Raw genomic sequence first — 24,717 nt, forward strand, 5'->3', positions numbered from 1 at the left:
AGGGTCCGAGCCCTTTATATATAGACTGGGTTTAGCGCAACTCTCCGCTTCTATCGAATTTTCGAGTGCACGCATTGGTTAGTGTGAGTCATCAATTATTGGGAACATGTCATCGGGGGTGACGTGGACCAATAAGATTTTGAGGACGGGTTCCATTGTCCAATCAGATTTGTTCTTGTGTTGGGATGATATCAGCCGTTGATTTTCTGATGTGTGTGTCCCACACTACACCAAACCCAGCGTAGTTTCTTTCTTTCCTCTTTTTCTTCAGATGATGCTGATAGATATTCTGATATGCCTTCTTTGGATATTGTACGACTGCCGTTTTGGGTTTTTAAATGAACGACAATCCTGAATCGCTAGGCTTTAATGTGAAGCCCCTCCGTTCAACGACATTTTTTTTTTATTTAAAAAAAAAAAAAAAAAAAACCCTGTGGTTTTAGGGGCGGCAGGGTGGTCCCTGAATTTTTTTTTTATATATAATAATTTAAAATTTTTTATTTGTTTACCCTTCAAAAAAATTTTGGAAATATCTTCAACTTTTTTTATACTAATAAAATTAAATTTTATTTCATAATTTGTTCTACATTCAGTGGATAAATGATTGTTTGATTATATACATTGAAAGAGATATAGGTTGTAGTATTGATAATAAAACCATCATGCACGGATTTCAAAATATGAAAACTCATAGAAGGTAATTGTAAATTTTATATATTTGCGTGTTTTTTTTTATTATTGTTGTTGTTAATATATGAATTTTTTTATTAGATTATATAATTTATGCTTTTTAAGAAATAACCTAAAAAAAATTCCTGGAGCCGCCAATGTGTGGTTTCCTGTACAAAATGAAATTTGCTTGAAGTTTTGAGTGTATCAATTTATCTAATATGGATAGTTTTATGCATTAACAATATGCAACACTTAATCCCATGAGTTTATTATTATTATTATTATTAGTAGTAGTAGTAGTAGTAGTGGATAGATCTGTAATGTCATTCTCAAAAAAACAAAAATCTAAGTGTAACACAAAAGTCCAAGTGTAAAATACAATTATAAATATGTACAAGTGTTATCATATGAGCAATTCACCACTATTTTCATGGATATTTGACGGTTTACATATATAACAATACCAAAAGAATTTAAGTATATTGCTCAAAACTTCAAAAGGTTTTGTATTTTGCGGAAAGACTACAATGGTTTTGTGTACTTTTCCCTCATTTCTTGTCAATGGCAACTCCAGCAATTCTGTTTAGAGGGTCATTAAGAAATTTAAATTAAAAAAATTAATAAAAAAAGAACTTGAATATATCAAGTTATAGACAAAAAAAAAAAAAAAAAAACATGAATTTTTACAATTTCCTTCTACAAGTTTTCAAATTTTGAATTGTTACACGATAATTCATTATGAGTATTTATTGTCAATATAGGTAGCTATGACCATTTTATTTTTGTTAAGTTTGTCTAAATTTTTATTTTTATGCAATTAATATTATATATTTGTCATTGTTTTTATAAAAATATTTTAAACTAAATGACTAAACTCAACTCATTGGCTCTATATTAATTATTGACACACACAACCACACTTATTCATACATAAAATAATTCACTACATGTTTACTTAACCAATCAAATGCTTAAATAATCGCTAACTTTGCAATTTTTTCTTGAATTTTTCTAACTTTACGACAAAAAGTTATTAGAACATGATAACTATACACACTCATGTAACAAATCCTCTTTATTTCCTAATTATTAAATTATATAAAATTATATTATATTTATATTGTACATACAAACATCCACATACACGTCATTATTCACACAAATGACATTATAAAAAAAGGCAAGAATGCAGAACTGACCCTCTAACTTTCACTTTTTTCCATTTCAGTCCTCTAACTTTCAGTTTTGTCAATTTAGTTTTCTAACTTTCAATTGTTGTCAATGCAAGATTCCGTTAAACCCTAGTTATAGACTGTTGTTAATGTCACTAAAACGACATCGTTTTCCTTTTTTTTATTTTATTTTTTTATTTTGGAATTAAAAGAAAAAAAAATTTGTTAAAAAAAAAAAAAAAAAAAAAAAAAAAAAACATTTAAGGGGAACGATGTCATTCCCCCTTCCCCTGAAATCAAAACTGACTTCATAGCACCGGTCAGGTCTTGGCGGCTCATGGCGGACTATCTTTGGGGAGATTAGAAAAAACCCACATCGGGAAGGAGGTTCTCAAGGCCTATGGTCGACGTTGACGACGATTTTGAGCTCGATTTCCAGGGCTTCAAGGACGATGACGAGTCTGATATTGATGAGGAAGATGAGGTCCTCAGTTTTGATTTTTTGCCTACTTATAAAATGATGAGGTACCTTTCTCCATACAAAGGTCATGCATTTCTGCTGCCTCTAGCTTTGACCACTTGGCACACCTCATAGGCTTGCACTAATCCCCATCACCAAATATTGAGCAATTGAAAAAATAAATAAATAAAGGTTGCGTCTACCATTTTGTGTATAAAAGTAGTGGAAATTATTGTTAGCGGTTGTGAGTAAGTGCTTGGGTGGCCTTGTGTGAGTTTGAGGGTTGTCTCTAATTTCTCTTTTGTGTTTTCTAGACTTTTGAAAGTGTGTGTGTGTGTGTGTTGGGAATTAAGAATGAGCTATTTGGGTGTTGGTATAAGTCTTGGGAATGTCCCAGTGTCTCATAGCATAAATGTGAAGGGAGTTGATAGAAGAGTGAGGGTGGCAGAGTTGGTGTTGAGGTGTGTGATCTGTGGCCTTGGAGTTCTTGGACGACGTTGATGACGATTTCAAGGGAAGGGAATGACGACATCATTCCCCTTAAATGTTTTCTTTCTTTTTTTTCTTTTTTTTAATTGATTTTTCTTTTTTTTTTTCTTTTAATTCTGAAATTAAAAAAGAAAAAGAAAATGAAAACAGCGTCGTTTCAGTGACATTAATGGCAACTCATAACTGGGGTTTAACAGAATCCTGCATTGACAAAAATTGAAACTTAGAGAACTAAATTGACAAAATTGGAAGTTAGAGGACTGAAATGAAAAATAGTGAAAGTTAGAGAATCAGTTTTGCATTTTTGCCTAAAAAAAAGTAATGCACACAATCAATATTAGATACACTCATACACATATAATAAAAATTTATAATAAAGAGTAACACTTACAATTCACAAACACTTACTCTTACTTTAGAGTCAGAAACACTTGTAATAAGGATGTATAAGATTAAAGTTAAAGTGTACAAAAATATTTGTAGGAAAAAAATTAATGTATTAAACTAACAAAAAGAATATTAAATATATATAATTCTTTTTTTTTTTTTTTTGAAGTCAGGGGGTTCGTTTGAACCCCCTGAACAAAGAGTAGCGCCGCCCTTGTTTCTTGTTCATTTATTTGTTGGGTAAATAGTAATTGGCTTCAATTGATATGACATAAAAAAAATTATTTTACAATAATGATGCGAAATATGTGGGTTTTCAAAAAATTTATATACATAAATACAAATAAATAAATATATATATATATATATATATGCAAAAATATTATTTTAGTCCTTTAAATTACGAATTTCATTTTTTGTTCCTAAACTTAAAAAAAAAATCATCATTAAACGCTTTAAAGATATTTTATTAATAGTTTAGGGCATTGTTATTAATTTAGTTATGTTTCACTTGAAATGGTCGAAAAATTCTGTCATGGTTAGTGAACTGGTACGAATCACTCTCTGTTACATCTCATTCTAAACTCCAGTTCATTTCGCTCATTTCAACTCATTCCACTAAATTTTGATCTATATTATGATTTTGGCTAGTATGTAAACAAATCATTATTTTGTTTCCTAAGCCTATTTGTTTCATTATTTTACTCACATATGAAATTTTATTATTATTTTCATTAAGATTTTTTTTTAAACTTTTACTCACATATGAGTTTTTTTTTTAATTATTAAGATTTTTTTTTTCATTCACTCATAATCTCATATATGACATGATATGTAATAATAATATTATAAATATATATTAATTGATTTTGAAGTAATAATTGGATATGGTATGACAATATGTGATGAAGATTTAGATATATTTATTTTGTAATAATAATAATAATAACCCCGAAACAGTATGTTTGAATTGACCAATACTACAATATTCCATTCTATTATGTCAACTTAAATCATAACTAGAACAGAGTTGACAACTTTAGTTTATGGATGAAAAAATAACTTTTTTACATTTTCAATATTTTATCAACAAAAAACAAACTTTTTAAATTTTAAGAACAGAAGGTGAAATATATATGTGCAAATTATTGTTCCATCATAGTAATTGTAGCGGCAAGGGCTAAAAATAGTATATTAGACATTGGGTCTTGTTAGAGGACATTGATAGGTCTAAGGAAGAGCAAATAGTTGTTAAACGTTCCCAATTAAATTCTCAAAGATGGGGAACAAATGAGAGGTTGTCCGAGGAGGAATTCCTCCTCGGATATGATAAATGTAGTTCATAATATGTACTTTATCTATTAGCATAATCCTCCAAGAAACTCCAATGATAGAGACATGCTTCATGAATATACGAAAAGGAAGGAAACCTAAAAATATCTAAGGGAAAGTTGCTACCACCGCATTAAATACATTGCAGCTACTTTTCTGACTGCATTTATGTGGAGAAGACTTCTAAACAGTATTACCTTGGCTACCACAACTCATAGAAAACCAGAGGGGGTATCTGATGGGACAGGTACTCAAGTAAGGGTTCAGATGATCAACAAGTGTAGAGTGAAGATGGTTCAAAGGATGATATATAAGATGAAAGACTCTTCATGGAGAAGGAATCTGAAAAAATAGAAAGGGAACACTGTAACAATCTAAATTATTTCTGTATCCAACTGTGATCAATATATATATAATTGTGACCTCCTTGGACTGAGAGTCCATTGATATTAATACCTCTTATTTGTGCTTGATTGTCACTTAATTCCATATTAGCCGTTGTTCAACTCATTAAGGCCTAATTCTTTGACTCACTCTCTACAAATTTATTGTATTGGGTTCATTGGGCTGAGATCCCATACACTTTGGGTTTGGGCCATAAATCGGGACTCTACAATAATAAAATATGGTAATTTATTGACCTCTTTATATATTTTGTTTTTATTTCTTAATGTGGTGCTTATTATTGTCAATGTTTCAATTTGTTTGTATCTAAATCAAACTATTAGTGTATATCACTTTCACGATCTCTCCCTCAATCTCAAAGTTAAGCTGTTCAATCTTTCTCAAGTTTATTTCTTTTAAGTCTCACACACTCCTCTCTCTTTTTTGATTACTATGTTATGTATGTTAATTTTAGTTTAAGTATATACATATATATTTTTGGATTGGATGCGGTGTAGGAAGAGGAAAAGAGGTGGGAAAGCTAAAGCCTTTCAAAATCTAAGTTTAGATCTACTTCAATCATATCTTTTTGTGATTTTCGTGTTTATTAAGGTTTTTATTTTGACATTGATTTGAAGCTTTATGGATGAGATGATATATTGTGATTATGTTTCTGATTTGAGTTGTTTGCATTTTTTTTAGAACAAAAAGAGAAGGTGAATCTGTGGGAGTGTGTGACCAATATACTAGACCAAAACTATTCAAATAGCACCTTGTACACCGTACCACACTGCACCGTACCACACTGCTTCGCACCACACCTATGACTACAAAACTAAGATGCAGTATGGTGCGATTATAATTTTGGCCAAACTGCACCACCCAAAACCTCATCGAATCGCACCGCAAATACCCCTAATTGTGATAGATTGATTTTTATCATGTTTTAGAGCATTAGCATCCGAGGACGTAAAATAGTGTCTATTTTACATCCTCAAAATCTACTTTATCTATTTTACCATCTTATTTTACAACTCATTCCACATCCCAATTTCTATTTTTACATACAACCTAATAAAATAATATAAACTAAGTAATAAAATAAACATAAAACTATCTACCCTCTCTCCTCTCCCATGCCATTTCTCTCTCTTTCTCAACCATCATAGCTCTCTATTCCTTTCATGGCCGAATCTCCATGGTCGGAGCTTATAAGCTCTGCTAATTTCCACCACATGGATCTCTACCCCTCTCTCTCTCTCTACACAAAACACAACAACTGAAACCCACATGATTCAAAATGCAAAACGCAAAACGCAAAACGCAACGAGCCAAAAACTGAAACCCAACAAAATGCAACCACCCAAACACAACAAAATGCAACCGGCCACCACTAAACCACCCACTGCCACCATTGGTACACCAGCCACCGCTGAACCACAAATCCACCACTGAACCAACACCCACAACTCGACCTAAGTACCCAACACCCACCACCAAAGAAACAAGCCAACAACCACCACCAAAGCAAAACCCACCTCTATTCATTGCCACTGAAACAACCCAACCACGACCCACAATCCAGGAATTGAAACCCACGATCCACTGAAACAACCCACGACCCAAGAATTGAAACCCACGATCCACTAAAACAACCCAAGAATTGAAACCCACGACCTACGATTCTCGACCCACGGTCGCTATCACCTTCAAGCCTTCACCACCCCAACCCCAGCCGCAGCCACAACCCCCATGCAAAACCCATCTGCAACCCATACCACCACCATCACCATAAAACACACAAACCCACCACCACACAAATCCAATGCCGATCCGAAGAGAAGAGAAAGGAAAAAGAGATAATGATAGAAATAAAGAAGAGAAAAGGAATAAGAGAGTTTGAGGGTCCGTTTGGATGGAGGAGTGGAAAAGTGGGAGGATGAAAAATTGTGGGAGGATGGAAAAGTGGGAGGATGGAAAATATTTAGTTTTCCCTCTTATGTGTTTGGTTGGAGGGGTGGAAAAGTGGGAGGGTGGAAAACTCTTATGTTTGGTTAGAGAGAAAAAGGGAATGATGAAAAATGTAATTTATATAAATTGACCATTATACCCTTGTTACATAATATGTAAGAAATAGATATATTTGTACTTATTACATAATATTAAATTTATCACATCATATATATAAATTTATATTATTATAATGTAAAAATTAGATCAGGTCACGTTGAAAAAAAAAAGAACGTTTAGGTCACGCGAAAAAAAGAAAAAAAAAAGAACGTTCAGGTCACTTTGAAAAAAAAAATTTGGGAGGGCATTACTGTAAAACTGCCTTAGTGCAGTTTTCCCCCCATTGCTTTTCCTCCCGATTTGGGAGGAAAAAATTTGTGGGTCCAGGGAGAAAATTTTCTCCCTGGTTTTCCACTCCCCCTGTTTTCTTCTTATTCCCAAACAGAGGAAAACTTAGTTTTCCACTCCATTTTCCTTCTTACATTTTCCATCCCTCCTAAAATCCACCTAACCAAACACAGTGTGAAAGTGACGAAGAGAAAAGAGAGGGAGGGGGAGATAGACAGAGAAGCGTGGGGGAGAGTCAGAGAAGAGAGAAAAAAGGGAGAGAGAGAATAAAATATTAAATTTTAAGTTTACAACCCGTGAACAGTGGGTTGTAAATATAGAAACTTACTGTTCACGAGTTGTATACTTTTTTACCTATGCCAACCCGGATGGAGCATGTTCTTAGTGATTTTGGTTGTAAAATAGCAACTGGGGTGTGTTTACACCCCAATGCTAGTGCTCCTACATTTAACAATCAAGTTATTAAAATCCACTTATTATGAAATATATTTAAAATGTACGACTATTGTTTTTAGATGACAATGTTGTCAATAATTTGTTTTCTAAATCTTAGATCAAAATTAAATGATGAGTTTTGGAATTATTAACAATAAAAAATTGGATTGGTTTCAAATTGTGATGGAAAATGGTTTTAAATTGAAAGAATGCTTGGTTGGTTTCAAAGTGTACAGTACAAGCTCAACTTATTGTTGAGCTTGAATTTAAATTATTAGACAACGAAACAATTTCTTCATGTATAGTTTTATACTCTACATGCAATGTGATGATGCATAGAAAATCATTAGACTTAATGCTCCGAGTTTCGATGATCTAGTAATTGCTTGGAAGTCCTGAAAAGAAAAACAAACGATCAAAGGAGATCAGGGGTAACTGATTAAAAACCCTTCGATGTTTAAGTTAGTTTCTGTTTTAAATTCTGAAGTTCCATCTTTTTGGGAATTATTAGAAACTTACCTTCATTTGATGTGAATGAGTGTTTATATAGTGTGTTCTTGAAGCGGTTATTTGTCTTGCAACTTCTCTTGTATTTGAGGAGGTCAAAGGATTCAAAGTTAACTTCCACAACCGCTATAGGAGTTATAATATTTTATTTCTTTCTTCTATAACTGTTGTTGGAAGTTAAGTACTGAGGGGGAGGTTATAGCGGTGAACCAGGATCTTACTCATGCCTTGAAATAATAACACGTGGTTCAGTTTACTAGTTCATTAAGATAAATCTCTATGGAATTTTCCCAAGTGTGGGGGGTCGTCCTGGCACTTCCTTCATGGACGACCCATAGGCTTATAGGACGACCGTTTTGCTAAGTGCAACTCTTCTTGTCTTTTTGGCCTAGATGACTCTTATGGACAAGTTTGGAGTTGGACCAATTCCTAGTTCACCATCACAATGTATCTTAAATTTAAGTAACTTTACCAATAACCATTGTTTAATTTATTTATATGCATCTTTAACCGAAATAAAGGACATGTATGATACCATCACGCACCCATGACGCAATAATCACTCTACAAGTATTAGTATTGATAGAGTGTGGAGGATAAGGGTTGAGATTCAAGAAAGCATGATTTTTACACTTAGGTCAGATTAAAATAGAGTTTTATCTCATAGCAAAAAAGGGGGGGGGGTGGGAAGAAGAAGAAGAAAAAAAAGACATGTATGATGTTGGCAAACAATGAAAGTATGCATATATATATGTGTGTGTGTGTGTGTGTGTGTGTGTGTGTGTATGTATGTATGTATGTATGTAGAGAAGTGGCACATAAAAACCCAAGTAAGTACTGGGCCTTAGATTAGAACGGGCCCAAAACATATCGCTTCAAGATATGAGGCCTCATTATGAAGACTTATATCCTGTAGTACGAATCAAAGGTAAAACAAGAAGTTATCATAAACACCCTCAAGATCTCAAACCTCGAAATCCAACCTAATAGGACCTATTACCCTGGGCTCGAGCATGAGTAAACCACTAGAGTCGCCCAAGGTAAAAGCCTATTGATCACATTGCCCACGCCAATCTATGTTCTGAGCTATCAAAGACATCCTGCCGGGGTATACACAAAATGTCCGAGGATGTCCTTCAGGATCTACCTGATGAATCCACAACAACCCACTTGACACAGTTGCATTTAATGAAACATATAACTTATCAGAAACAAAAGGCTCCAAAAGTCTTTGTTCATCATAACCTTAAGAAAAGAAGAGTCTACAAGGATAGAAAGCTGCCCAACTATACCATGACAACACCTACAATGGCACATGCTAGAGAAGAAAATGAAGAGAATTAAGCAAAGGATAAGGATAAAGAAGAAGAAAGAGGAAGGATATAAAAAGAAAGAAGACAGATAAACAAAGCGGATTTTTTATGGACAGTGAAAGATAAAGATAGAAAGCAGAAAAAGAGAAGAGCGAAACACTTAGTGAGAAATTTAAGAGAAATAATCGTATGAATAAAGCCTTTGACACAATTTTATAAAGTTAAGAATTATCTGTTCTTTGTTCAAATCTTCTATCGTAGATTGTATTAAGCCCATAATAAAAATTAATTGTGATTATGGGCAACTCATTAAGCTAAGGCTAATTTCTTCCTTCCACAATATATATATATATATATATTTTTTTTTTTAATTATGCTTATTAATCATTATGTAGGCGAATGATGATTATTGTGTTTTTCAAGTTTAATACTAGTAATTCATTATCAAAGCCATTTACATTACATTGAATATGCAAATTTTTGGGTTTGGATTAGGTCCAGTATTCAGTGACACTATACCCGTTAAGATTATAACACATGTCTATTTTTAAATATATGTCACAATCTCAATGGGTCCAGTGCACTGAAAGCACTGGACCCAAACTGCCCCAAATTTTTTAGGTGTATATGCACTTTTAGTCCCTCCATTTTGACTTTTTTCCATTTTAGTCCCTACATTTTATTTTTATCACTTTTAGTCCCTAAACCAATTAACGCGGGACATTTAAGTCCCTGATGCACCATTCTGTCACCAAACTAACAGGAAAGCTGATGTGGCTAACGGATCAATTAAAAAAATCATTATTTTACATGACATGTCAGCATTTATAATTTTTTAAACAAAGCCACGTCAGAAAATTTATATAAAAAAAGAAATTAAGTTTTAAAAAAACCTTAAATCTAATTTAATTAAAAAAAATTATTACTTATCATTATTAATTTTCATAAGACTATTACAACTTGTTCTTCGTGTTCATCCTAATCAAACCTAGCAACGAAGAACTCAAACCCAGATCACAACAACACAAAAGAAAAAAAAAAAGAAAAAAAAAACGGAGATCAAACACAAACACAGACCCAGATCACACATAGAGATCAAACACAAACCCAGATCACAACAACACAAACGAAAAAAAAAATAAGAAAAAGAAATAGAAATTAAACATAAACACAGACCCAAATCGCCAATAGAGATCAAACACAAACGAAACCCAGATCACAACAACACAAACGAAAAAAAGAAAAGAAAAAAGAAATAGAGATCAAACACAAACATAGACCTAGATCACAAATAGAGATCAAACACATACCCATATCACAACAACACAAATGAAAAAAAGAAGAAAAAGAAACAGAGATTAAACACAAACACAGACCCAGATCACCAATAGAGATCAAACACAAACATAGACCCAGATCACCAATAGAGATCAAACACAAACGAAACCCAGATCACAACAACACAAAAAAAAAAAAAAAAAAAAAAAAACCAGAGATCAAACACAAACACAGACCTAGATCACAAATAGAGATCAAACACAAACGAAACCCAGATCACAACCCAAACCAAAATCATCAGCAGACCCAACCACCGATCCAAAAAACAAGTTACCACCCCACCAAATCTTAAATGTCATTTCCCATTTTCCATAATCACCAGAAAAGGCGACCTCATCACTGAGATTAGAGAGAGTTTGGGTTAGATTAGAGTTTGGCAGATCGACGAATGAACGAGTTCGACGGCGGTGACCTCATCACTGGGATTTGAGAGAGTTGGCAGATCGGCGGAGATGAGATTTTGAGAGAGTTTGGTTCTGAGAGAGATTTCGTCGAGGGTGAAGAGAGAAAGAGAGAATGAGGGATAGAGAGAGTTTAGAGTTTGGGTATGATCATTGATGAGGTTAAAAGAAAAAGAAAAAGAAAAAAAAAATTAAGGTTAACGAGAAAAAAAAAGAATTAAAAGGATAATTTTTTTTGTTTTTTTTTAAATAATTTTAATTGATCCGTCAATCCTATCAGCTTTCCCGTTAGTTTGGTGATGGAATGATGCTTCAAAGACTTAAATGTCCCACATTAATTGGTTTAAGAATTAAAAATGATAAAAATAAAATGTTGAGACAAAAATGAAAAAAAAATCAAAATATAAAACACTAAAAATACATTTACGTCAGTTTGCCAATTTTTTTATTATGCTTGTATTTCATTTGATCGTTGAAATCTCCAACCAAAGATAAAAAGAAAAGTCTGTTGTCATAAATAGGATAATGATTATGATTTAGACTACTACGAAAAAAATAAAAGATTACGATTATAGATTTGCAAATACCGTACACTTTTTTGAGCTAAACAGTTACCGTACACATGTCAATTGCTTTTGTACCATTGTAGGCATTGCCAAACCATCAGTTAAAATTACTGCACAATAATATAATATAATTTGAGTTTTTCAACAGTTTTTTTTAAGTAACTATAAATTAAATTAGGTAAAGATATAGTGAGCGTTGGGATTTACGTCTTTTCAAATATGTTTGTGTTTTCTGTTTTTTTTTTTTTTTTTTTTTTTTTTGTGTAAACAATAATATCACATAGATTCATTGTGCAGGAGATAAAGGGTACTGTTCATGCACTGTTCATGGGTCCTACGATACTATTCACATATTTAAAAATTATTTTACTACAGTGTTTTCAGTTTTCAATTTTTAGTTTCAACAAAAATAAGTTGTATCCAAACGGACCAATAGTATGATATTTTTAAAAAATTACAGTAAATTTTTTAAAAATTGTTCATAATCAAATAATTTTAATAAGTAAACAAAATAAATATGAACAAAACCATCACTAAAATAGTATCTCACTTTTCACTTTCGATGACAAAACTTTAGTATAAGTCTCCAATAATGTCACAACAAAGATAGGAAGAAACAAGTGTGAATGATTTTTGAAAGGGAGTATAGAAAAAATAACAAATAGGGGTTTTATAAATAGACAAAATTTACGTACGATAATTTAGGTATTGTTTCTTAGGTTTCATTCTTAAAATTTTGCTATATGGCTACTTAACTAAAAAATCACTCCCATTTTATAAGAAAAAAGTCACATGGTAGAATTTTAAGAGGGGATCCTAAGAAACAATACCTAAGTATTGTATAGACATTGAGAAAACTAATTAGCATTGGCGAAACCTTCAAAGTTGAACCCAATGGCCTTACCGACTCATTCCATCCCATCTCTCATTCCCATTGATTTAACCTTACTAGATTTTACCTCGCCATCTCTCACCTCTGCTCGTCCTTGCCTTCAACAAGATTTACGACATTAAGGATCTCGATTAATGTTGCATCTTTGCGTTCGACTTTATTTTATAGGTGCCCCTCAAGTTAATGATGTCAACATTCGTATGATCGATCCAAATCGACCAAGGTTGCACTCAACATAATAAAATTTACTAGATGCGGTCAATTGACCAACATTGTCGTGTAGCTTAATAGGAGTTTTTGAGAATTACATAACAAAATAGTCTAATTTAGGTTTGTAAACAAGTCGAGCCAAGTATTAAAAGTTCAAGTTTGTTCATTTAATTTTTTTTTTTTTCAAACACGAGTCAAGCTCAAGCTCATTACCAAACAAGATTATATGTTGAAGCTTGAATAATTTTCTTGTCGAGCAAGCTCAAGCTTGTTCATGAGCTACTTGATAAATTTATTATTTTCTTATATATTATGAAACCATGACTAAAATGTTTTACTACTTCAAAATTATATGAAATTTAAATACGAATAGATTGTTTATATCATCAATAAGTTACAAATAATGATTGAATATCTTATGAATTTATTGAAAAACTTATACAATCCAATTTCAAGTTTATATAAATATATACTTTTTTTTTTAGTAGGATATAAATATATACTTAAACAAATATACATATTGTGAGGACACATTAACTGGCTTTGTCCGCTTTGGGGAGCCAGTCCCTCACGGTTTTGTCCTCGTCCCCGAGTGTGGTTGGGGGATTTTTGCCCTTGAGGTGATTGACACCTAGGCTCACCTTTGTCCCACATCGGTTAGAGAACCCTCCCACTCAAGACTTATAAGCTTCTGAAGCAACCAAGAGTGTACCACTACTGTTTTGTCCTCGTCCCCGAGTGTGGTTGGGGGATTTTTGCCCTTGAGGTGATTGACACCTAGGCTCACCTTTGTCCCACATCGGTTAGAGAACCCTCCCACTCAAGGCTTATAAGCTTCTGGAGCAACCAAGAGTGTACCACTACTACACATAGTAGTGGTACACTCTTGGTTGCTCCAGAAGCTTATAAGCCTTGAGTGGGAAGGTTCTCTAACCGATGTGGGACAAAGGTGAGCCTAGGTGTCAATCACCTCAAGGGCAAAAATCCCCCAACCACACTCGGGGACGAGGACAAAATCGTGAGGGACTTGCTCCCCAAAGCGGACAAAGCCAGTTAATGTGTCCTCACACATATAAAAATATAATATTATATATAGTTAAATCAAGCCTTTGTGATCACAATAACATTATTATTATTATTAGGCAAAAATACAAAACTCACCCTCTAAGTTTCATCATTTTTCATTTCAGTCCTCTAAGTTTCATTTATTCTCAACCAAGTCCTCCCTTAACAATCTGTTAAATGTTGCCGTTATCTACATTAAAAACGCCCGTTTTGTCATTTTTAAAAATTTTAATTTTAATTTATTATTTTAAGAAAACGTTAATTAAAAAAAAAAACCTAGAAATTATACTGAGAAACGACGAACATCATTGAAGAACAAAATTGAATCCCTCCCCCATACCCCAGCCCAATACCGAAAGATTGAGAAAGAGAATGGGAGATACTACAAAATCTCACCGGAATTCAATTTCGGATATCATAAATTCCCTCCCTTAAAAAACAGGGATATTACATTGTTCTCTACTCGAAATGCAAAACCACTCTCGAAGATCGTCACCAATTCCTTGGAATTCATTGACGGAGTTCTCGGCTGCCGAATTTTTGGGTGCTAACGGGACAAAGAAAAAGAAAAAAAGACAAAGGTTTTACAAAAATTAGATATAATAACCTTCCAAACATTCAAATTCCCAATTAGAAAAAAGAAAAGAAAATAAAAAGAAGGAGAGTTTTTGGGACTGATTGGGGTTTAAAGAATAGTCGTTGAACGCATACGATGCCGTAACCACTATGGCGCTCGCGTCGTAGCAAGGCTTGCCTCGCTGTATTGGGTTGTAGTCGGCGGCGCAGGGCTCGTAGGCCTAGTCTAATGCCGTCTGCAACGCAGCCTCCTTTGCGTTGTTCTTCGCCACGCACCACAGCTCTGTGCCCATGACTTCGGCCTGGGCCTTGGAAATCGACGCGCTGGCAACGAGGAGTGGGAGCGTAAGGACCAAGAGATCCGGTAACGGTTTACTATTCTTTCTTTCCCCACTTTGTTATTTGGAACTGCTTTGCCTTTTGTTTTAAAAACCCAATTTTTGGGTGTTTAGTTCAGCTCTTTAAAAGCAACTAATTTACATTTTGGAAAATGGGTTTCATGATTTTCAATTTTGGGTGTTAAGTTCATCTCTTTGAAAGCAACAAAATGGGTTTCATGATTTTCAATTCCGGTGAGATTTTGTGGTATCTCCCGTTCTCCTTTTCAATCTCTCGGTATTGGGCTGGGGTATAGGGCAGGGATTCAATTTTGTTCTTCAATGATGTTCGTCGTTTCTTAGTATAATTTTTGGGTTTTTTTTTTTGGTTGAAATTAACATTTTCTTAAAATAATAAATTAAAATTAAATTTTTTTAAAAATGACAAAATGGCGTTTTTAATGTAGATAACGACAATATTTAACAGATTGTTAAGAGAGAACTTGATTGAGAATAAATGAAACTTAAAGGATTGAAATGACAAAACTTAAACTTAGAAGACTGAAATGAAAAGTGATGAAATTTAGAGGGTGAGTTTTGCATTTGCCTCTTATTATTATTATTGTTTTTTTTTGAGAATGCACAATCACATTATTATGTTGAGCTTGACTCGTTTAATAATCAAACCTAAATTTTAGGCTTGAACTTAGCTTGTTTTATAAAAAAACGAACATAGACAAGATTTTTCTTAAATCAAATTCAAACTATTTATAAATAATTTGGTTCATTTACTATCCTAATCCAATTACATAGGTTGCACTGCCTAGTCTACATCCCTAATTGCAACATCATACATGATACGAGGTAACAAGGAAAGGGAATTTTTTATTTTATTTATTTTTGTGTATGATAGATTGACTAACGGTACTGAATTTAAAAAACATTCAAGAGGCTACAAACCAGTGAGAAAAATAGAAAAACACAGCGAAAAAGGAAAAAACAGTAATTATAGGCTTACAGCATATCAAACCCATAGAAAATAAATGAACAACTGTAATGATAACGGCGATAATAATACTCGGACGAACTACGGCCACTCACACACACACAGCGAGTGAAATCTCCAACCAATCACACGCTCTATCTTCAAATCAAACCCCCCGAAAAGCCACTTCTGGACCCGCAACAAGAACCAATCACAACACCCAATTGACACCACGCTCCCACGCGCTGAAAAAATAGCGTGGACTCACCTGAGGACCAATTAGAAAATCAGAGAGATATAGTTTATTTTTGTAAATCCCAGCTTTACATTGGCGTCTCTGCCTTTTGCCCATACTCTCTGCTAGGGTTTCAGACTCGCCGCTTCTTTCTTTCTTCTTTCTTCTTAGTCTTCTTCGTTTCGATAATCGGATTTTTGATCACTCGCTCGCTCGCTCAGTCTCCGAGTCAACTCGCCAACTCGGTAAGCACTTTTCTTCAATCCTATATATCTCACTGTGTCTGAGCACCGATTTTTCACTTTCAAATCCCTGATCTGATCTAGGATTTATCTCTAGGGTTTTGCATTGAGTTCCTTTTTTTTGGTGATCAGAACAACTTAGTCAGTGTTTTAGTACTCACTTCGAATTTAGATTTCTCGAATTTCGTTTTACTCTTGTTTGGTTGCCGAGAAAACACGGGTAATTCCCGATTTGATAAACGTTTAGATATCCGATTTTTCGGTTTGGGGCCTCGGAGCTTAATATCGAATGTAATCGATTCTGTAAGTGTTTATCAGATATGTTTGGATTCGTGGAGTTGAGAAAATTAGTGCTTGCTTACTTAGCAGAGTGCTTTAACTTTTGGAAATATTGCGAATGTCAAAAGATGATATTTTTCCTTAGAATCTTATTAATTTTTCTTAGTAAACAAACAGAGAGTATGAGTTCGGATATAATAGAATGACCGAAATGAATATATGGGGCCGACTTGATTAGCCTGTTGAGGATCCATATCTTTTACTTTTGGAAATACTGAGAATGACATAGAAGATGTTATTTTTCCTTTTGTATCTTATTAATTTTCCTAGTAAACAAAGAGAGAGTATGGATTTGGATATAATAGAATGATAGAAAAGAATTCATGTGGCCAACCTAACGAGTCTGTTGAGGATCCATAGCTGACCCCAAAATTTTGGTACTAATGCTTGGATATTGTTGTTTTTGTAGTAAACAATCAGAATAGTGGATTTAGGGTTTAGTAATATGGATCATGATGATGATTTGCTGGATGGGTTAGCTTTCTTTCTGATTGTGATGAGCAGTTGATAGTAACTTAGGGCTTGTAATGACAGCTGATTGGTGTGCTGTTATTTTTGCATTAATTTTCTTCTCATTGGTCTGTTGAGTAAATTTTTGTGAGGATTGAAACCAAAGAGCACTTTTTTTTTTTACTTGAATGATCTTTAAGTGTCTCAATATTTTGTCTTTTTATTTCTTCATAATGATAATTTGTGGACTTTCATATTATATATTAAGTAGATTTACACTTTGAATGGAGGGGGAGGAGAGGGGAGTAGAGGAAAGTGATTGGGGAGGGTTTAATGAACCTTGTTTGGTTGTTTTTTAAATCGAGAAGGGGAAGGTTTTGAGAGGATTTGAAGGGGTATCTTAACCCTCCAAATTCTCATTTTTAATTCCCCCAAATTGGGACAATTTGGAGGGGGAGGAGAGGGAAGGGGTTCCATTTATATTTAAAAAAATTTAAACTGTCAATTTTCCCTTATGATTTCAATTTATATCAATCTCTTTAAAATTAGAAAAATATAGTTGCAATAGTCAACCTATATGACCATTCCCCTTTTCTTTCCTCATCATACTTAATTTTTAAAACATCCAAACTATGGGGAGTGGTATCTATTCCCCTTCCCCGATTTAATTTTTAAAATACTCAAACAAGGGGAGGAGTATCTTAACCCTCCAAACCCTCATTTTTAATTCCCCCAAATTGGGACAATTTGGAAGGGGAGGAGAGGGATGGGGTTCCATTTATATCAAAAAAAATTTAAACTGTCAGTTTTTTCCCTTATGATTTCAATTTATATCAATCTCTTTAAAATTAGCAAAATATAGTTACAATAGTCAACGTATATGACCATTCCCCTTTCCTTTCCTCCCCATACTTAATTTTTAAAACATCCAAACTAAGGGGATTGATATCTATTCTCCTTCCCCAATTTAATTTTTAAAATATTCAAACAAGGGGAACTGGGGAAGGGGTAATCATTCTCCTCCTCTCCCCTCTCCTACCTTATCCTTTGATTTCCTCTCCTGCCAAACTTCCAAACACATTGTTACTCTTATGATTTAAAGCAACTTGGTGAGTTACATCAAATGTGGGTTTTTTTTGTTTTTTTGATTGTATGTCTAAGGGTGTTGTTGGATACATTAACATATAAATTATCTTGTCTAATTAGTGGGTTTAATTTGTTGATCCCAGATTCAAATGGCAATGGAGGTGACTCAAGTTCTTTTAAATGCACAAGCAGTAGATGGCACTGTGCGCAAGCAGGCAGAAGAAAATCTCAAACAATTTCAAGAGCAAAATCTTCCAAGTTTCTTGTTTTCTCTTGCTGGGGAATTGTCAAATGATGATAAGCCCGTTGAGAGTCGTAAATTAGCAGGCTTGATTCTGAAGAATGCCTTGGATGCCAAAGAACAACATAGGAAACTTGAGCTTGTGCAAAGATGGTTGTCATTGGACCCCTCTGTGAAGACTCAGATCAAGGCATGCTTGTTAAAGACCCTCTCTTCTCCTGCTCTGGATGCTCGATCAACTGCATCGCAAGTCGTTGCAAAGGTTGCAGGTATTGAGTTACCACATAAACAGTGGCCTGAACTGATAGGGTTGCTCTTGTCTAATATTCACCAGCTTCCGGCTAATACCAGGCAGGCAACACTGGAAACTCTTGGGTACATTTGTGAAGAAGTCTCCCCAGATGCGGTAGAACAGGATCACGTAAACAAGATTCTTACTGCTGTAGTTCAGGGTATGAACTCTTCCGAGAGTAACAATGATGTTAGGCTTGCCGCTACTCGAGCTTTGTACAATGCTTTAGGTTTTGCTCAGGCAAACTTTTCCAATGATATGGAACGTGATTACATAATGAGAGTTGTTTGTGAAGCTACCCTTTCTCCAGAGTTGAGGATTCGACAAGCTGCTTTTGAGTGTTTGGTTGCCATATCTTCAACCTACTATGAGAAGTTGGCTCCTTACATACAAGATATCTTTAACATCACTGCAAAGGCTGTTAAGGAAGATGAGGAGCCAGTCGCTCTTCAAGCCATTGAGTTCTGGAGTTCAATATGTGACGAGGAGATAGATATTTTAGAAGAATATGGAGGTGACTTTACTGGGGATTCTGATGTTCCCTGCTTTTACTTTGTTAAGCAGGCGCTCCCTGTTCTTGTCCCCATGTTATTAGAGACGCTACTTAAGCAGGATGAGGATCAAGATCAAGATGAAGGGGCTTGGAACATTGCAATGGCTGGAGGCACATGCCTGGGTTTGGTTGCACGAACGGTTGGAGATGATGTTGTCCCACTTGTAATGCCATTTATTGAAGAGAATATAACAAAACCAGATTGGAGGCAAAGGGAGGCTGCTACTTATGCTTTTGGTTCCATTCTGGAAGGTCCATCCCCAGACAAGCTCATACCACTTGTTAACATTGCCTTGAACTTCATGCTCACTGCGCTTATGAATGATCCAAATAACCATGTGAAGGACACTACTGCTTGGACTCTTGGAAGAATGTTTGAATTTCTGCATGGGTCAGCTTTGGAGACCCCCATAATTACCCAGGCAAATATTCAACAGATTATTAATGTTCTGCTTCAGAGCATGAAAGATGTACCAAATGTTGCGGAGAAAGCCTGTGGTGCTCTCTATTTCTTGGCCCAGGGTTATGAGGATGCGGGATCTTCATCTTCTCCACTAACTCCATTCTTCCAGGAAATTGTTCAAGCTCTTCTCACTGTGACTCACCGAGAAGATGCTGGAGAGTCACGCCTCCGCACTGCAGCCTATGAGACTTTAAACGAAGTTGTGAGGTGTTCTACTGATGAGACAGCTTCAATGGTGCTGCAACTAATTCCTGTCATTATGATGGAGCTCCACCAAACTCTTGAGGCACAGAAGCTTTCGTCTGATGAGAGAGAGAAGCAGAATGAATTACAAGGTTTGCTCTGTGGTTGCTTGCAGGTCATCATACAGAAACTGGGGTCATCCGAGCAATCGAAATATGTCTTCATGCAGTATGCTGACCAGATGATGGCCCTTTTCTTAAGAGTATTTGCTTCTCGAAGTGCCACAGCTCATGAGGAGGCTATGCTTGCCATTGGAGCTCTTGCCTATGCAACAAGTGCCGATTTTGTAAAATACATGCCAGAATTTTATAGGTATTTGGAAATGGGTCTTCAAAATTTCGAGGACTACCAGGTTTGTGCCATAACAGTTGGTGTAGTTGGGGATATATGCAGAGCGCTGGAGGATAAGATATTGCCTTACTGTGATGGAATAATGACCCAGCTTCTCAAGGATTTGTCAAGCAACCAGTTGCACCGATCTGTAAAGCCCCCAATATTTTCATGCTTTGGTGACATTGCTTTGGCAATTGGAGAAAACTTTGAGAAGTACTTAATATATGCTATGCCCATGCTTCAAAGTGCAGCAGAACTATCTGCCCATATTTCCGGTGCTGATGACGACATGTTGGAGTACACCAATTCTCTGAGAAATGGAATTCTAGAGGCATACTCAGGGATCTTTCAGGGATTTAAGGGTTCTTCGAAGACCCAGCTATTGATGCCTTTTGCACCTCATGTTCTTCAGTTCTTGGATAGTTTGTATATGGAGAAGGACATGTAAGTTATGATGGAATCTTTACTGACTTGTTTATTAATTTTTTCTTCTTTATTTTTTTAATTTCAATTATTAGTTTCTTACCTCCTTATTTGTTTTCTTTTAGGGATGATGCGGTGTCTAAAACGGCAATTGGGGTCCTTGGAGATCTAGCTGATACCCTGGGTAGTAATGCAGGTCCCTTGATTCAGCAATCTGTGTCAAGCAAAGACTTTCTAAGTGAATGTTTATCATCAGATGACCATTTGATAAGGGAATCTGCCGAATGGGCCAAGTTGGCCATCAGTCGAGCCATTTCTTTTTGAGGCAACTGCTTCATATACTCTTCTTCTTTGCATGCATTTGGGTGTGTTGAGTGGGGTCTGGGATTGCATACAATGAGTCAGGTCGTCACCATTTTTGGGCGCAGATGTTTGGTCGGTCGGCTGTCAGTGTTTCCCTCAGCAGCTCGGAGTCGGTTTTTTTTTTTTTTTTTTTCAATTGTTCATTTTAGTTTTGCATTGCCATGGAAGAAGTCGGTGATGACCCATACATTTCTGCTAGCTTGGCAGAAAAAGTTGAACTATTACTAAGTTAAAAAGGAAGTCAATGGTATGGGAGGAATGAGAACTAGGAGACTCCATTGCTCCCTTATGCGTCTAATGTGCTAGTGATAGCAGTTCCATTTGTTGGGAGTCGATGGTGCTGAAGCATTGGGTTGGGGGTAATTTAGCAGCAATGTAAAAGCCTGCATTTTTTAATCTTTTGGCCTTCTTTTTCCTTTCTTCCCCACACCGAAATTTGGTGTCTGAAAGCATGGCACTGTTACATGTCAATTTTCATAGAGTTCGGTCTCTTGCCTTTTGTACTCATGTATACTTGCTCATTATGTGGGATTGGTGACAAACAACATAATATTAGGACATTCATATCATGCATTAGTCATATTTTATCATCATTATATTTACTGTACCTTTTTATTATTTAGTCAATGATCAATAGCATGCTTTTTATATGCTCTTTTTATGCCTTATTGTGGTATTCTTCTTGTATAGCTTTGCAGTTTTCTAATTTTGAAGTTTCTTTTGTGTATTGCTGAACGTTAATTCTGTAATGTCTCTTCCCCCTTGGATCTTATTATCTGACTGCTGTTGTATGTGTTTATCTGTTCCCCACCCCCCCAAAAAAAAAAAAACAAAAAACAAAAAACAAAAGAAAAGAAAAGAAGAAAGAGAGACTGACAGATGAATAGTTTTGGGGTTGAGACTGTTGTTTCATTCCCTTTTCTGGTGTTGACTTTGTGGTGTAGTTTCTGGTTCTCAGGTAGTTTGAACAGACTGTCAGTTTGAACACTGGCCTCATCCCAAACGCAATGACTTTGTGTAATGCTACTAGTAGATTGGGCCTAGCCTAAAATTCCTTTTCAACCTTGTAAAGTATACCCCACGTAGAATGAAATCCCGTTGTTGGTCGCACGATTTTAATTTGCGATGCCCACATTATGTTTTGCTTCTTCAATTGTCGTTTTAATCAATAAACTATTCGAGGAAAAAAAGAGAAATAATGATAATAATAATAATAATAAACTATTTTAAAGGTTTTTAGCTTGTATGGTTCCTCCCTATAATATCCTTGACTATTATCCTTAGCTATTTGTTTATGAGATTGAGAAAAGATCAATACTTTATGGTAGAGATGAGATCTAATTTTTGTACAAAAAGTGTATCATTTAAAATGTCATTTTAAATGTCTACTTTTTTTTTTTGAGAGAGAAATTTTAAAAGTCTACTTTAAAATAGATTATGCCTATTTTTAAACAAATGAAAGTATAACAATGGAACGTGTGATAGATTCTCTAACAACATTGCTTCCTTCCCAAATTCTCATATATCAATAATATATCATCCAATAAAATTTTAATTACAATTTCTAAATACTAGGTAAAACTACACTTGGTCCCTTAAGTTTATCTTTTGTGTGCGCAATTGGTCCTTTAGTTTCTCAAGTTTTAAAACTGAATTGTCCTGGTCTTTTTACTAACTGTAGTTAATGGTGTTATTTACGTGGATAACGAAACAATGATTTGGTATTTTTTTAATGATGCTTTTTATTAAAAAATTAAAAAAAATAATTTACACATTAAAAAAAAAGAAAGATCCATTCTAATTCTAATTCAAGTCTTAATCCTAACCCAGTACCCAATTAAACTCATTTACAATCTGATTCACAAACCCACGAGAGAGAGATTGAACAGTTCCAAGTCGGCCATTATCTTTCAAAGCAAAAACAAAGAGCTCGATATCGATCATGGAGGAGATGATGAAGATGAAGAAGAAGAAGAAGATGAGGACGACTACAGTATTCGCAACAACTGGACGATACAGTTGTATTTGGTGGCCGGAGACGGAGGAGGTTCTGTCGTGGCGGGGTGGTTGGATCTCACTTCGACTTTCGGCAAAGCCGCGGAGCAGAGGATCGTGCCTTAGCAGCAACAGAAACCTCTGGTCAAGAAGAGCCAACGTGGAAAAAGTCTTGAAGCTCACAGTATCAAGGCGTTATGTTTTATCGAAGAACTAGTCGATGGGAATCGCATATTTGGTTTGTAATTTTGTTACTTTTAAACTCTGATTATTAGTAATTTCATTACAAAATTTTTACAGTTTTGGTGGTTATTTTTTTCTCTGTCTGAATTTTGAGGCAATGATATTTTTTTTTAGGGATTGAGGAAAGCAAGTGTTTTTGGGTAAGGATTATTAATTTTTATTGTTTTGGATTTTTGATTAATTTGAGAGTTGGAATATGATAATTTGGGTGTTTTTGGTTTTTGTAGGAGGATTTGACGCTGCTCATGCTGCTGATAGGTATATAAAAATGAACTGTTTCTGATTATTCTGATTGCAATGGTTGTAGTTTTTACTATTTTGGATAAAATGAACTTGTGGGAATGTTATGGCAATTCGGGTTTTTTCGATCACGGGTGATTGGGCTGCGATCAAGTTTTGAGGAGTGGAAGCTGATATAAATATAGATTTCAATATCAGTGACTATGATGATGATATTAAGCAGGTTGAGTGTGAGAGTCCTGTGTAGTTTGATTGATGCAAGGTGGACCATAACCAAGCCATCATGAGTTGCAGACTTGGTTGTAGCTGTGGAGGTACAGAAAGATGGTAGCAATAGCAAAGGCTACGATAGATGAGACAGCAGTAAAGGGAGAAATCTGGTGCCCAAGGGGATTGCAAGAATTAGTGGAGGTGGAGATAGTTAAAACTTGAACCCGAATGTGAAGCCTCCATTACCAAAATGAGAGCAACTTTTGCTGTATTGAATGATAATTAAGTTGCACTCATGCTTACATTTAAGAATAAAAGTGAATTTTACTACACCTGGCTTAGCTGATCTCAGACAAAACACAAGTAGAATACAATCTTCAACCCGTAGTGCAATTACTTACAAATTGGTATGTAGCATATCATCCTTAGAATTATACCGTGTAACTATACTAGATGGTAAAACATGTGGGTCAGTATTGGGGTAAAGATCCTGAGGACATTGAAGAAAATCATTTATTTATCTATGAATGAGCTCATTGGGCCATAGAAAACAAGACAACTTAAATAGTTTGAGTAATATACTAATTCCTAATGGAACCGACAAAGCATTTTCATAGACTCTCCAGTCTCCACCACACCCCCCACCCCCCCCCCGGTTTCTCTCCAACTTCCCAAGTGGCATCAACACAACCTTATACCCTTACCATTTATGCTCGAATCCCAGAACACAAAACTGAATTGTTTCAGAATAGAGAAAGAGAAATTATAAACCAACATCAATTCCTTTCACACCTAAATCCCTCCCTTATGCACCCCCATAAAAAAATCCCACCCTTAATTAATCTGGGTTGTTTTGAAATCTGGAGAACAAAATACAAGTTACTGCAAGAAGAGAAAGGAGGATAAG

The 24,717-nt window shown here is 35.0% G+C and overlaps 1 protein-coding gene and 1 long non-coding RNA gene across 2 annotated transcripts; both read left to right on the plus strand.

Moving 5' to 3' along the window:
- The first annotated feature begins 16,186 nt into the window (after positions 1–16,186).
- On the plus strand, positions 16,187–21,783 carry LOC115975233 (importin subunit beta-1-like). Its single transcript, XM_031095937.1, has 3 exons — positions 16,187–16,339; positions 18,355–20,780; positions 20,885–21,783. Exons 2-3 carry the CDS (start codon positions 18,361–18,363, stop codon positions 21,081–21,083), a joined length of 2,619 nt encoding a protein of 872 aa, XP_030951797.1. The 5' UTR covers positions 16,187–16,339; positions 18,355–18,360; the 3' UTR covers positions 21,084–21,783.
- A 1,147-nt stretch (positions 21,784–22,930) lies between these two features.
- LOC115975236 lies at positions 22,931–24,418 on the plus strand. The gene is made up of 3 exons (XR_004088098.1): positions 22,931–23,355; positions 23,475–23,500; positions 23,588–24,418. It is a non-coding gene; the product is annotated as an uncharacterized LOC115975236 (long non-coding RNA).
- The last annotated feature ends 299 nt before the right edge of the window (positions 24,419–24,717 follow it).

Source organism: Quercus lobata, chromosome 2 (genome assembly GCF_001633185.2).
Source record: "Quercus lobata isolate SW786 chromosome 2, ValleyOak3.0 Primary Assembly, whole genome shotgun sequence".
NCBI lineage: Eukaryota > Viridiplantae > Streptophyta > Magnoliopsida > Fagales > Fagaceae > Quercus > Quercus lobata.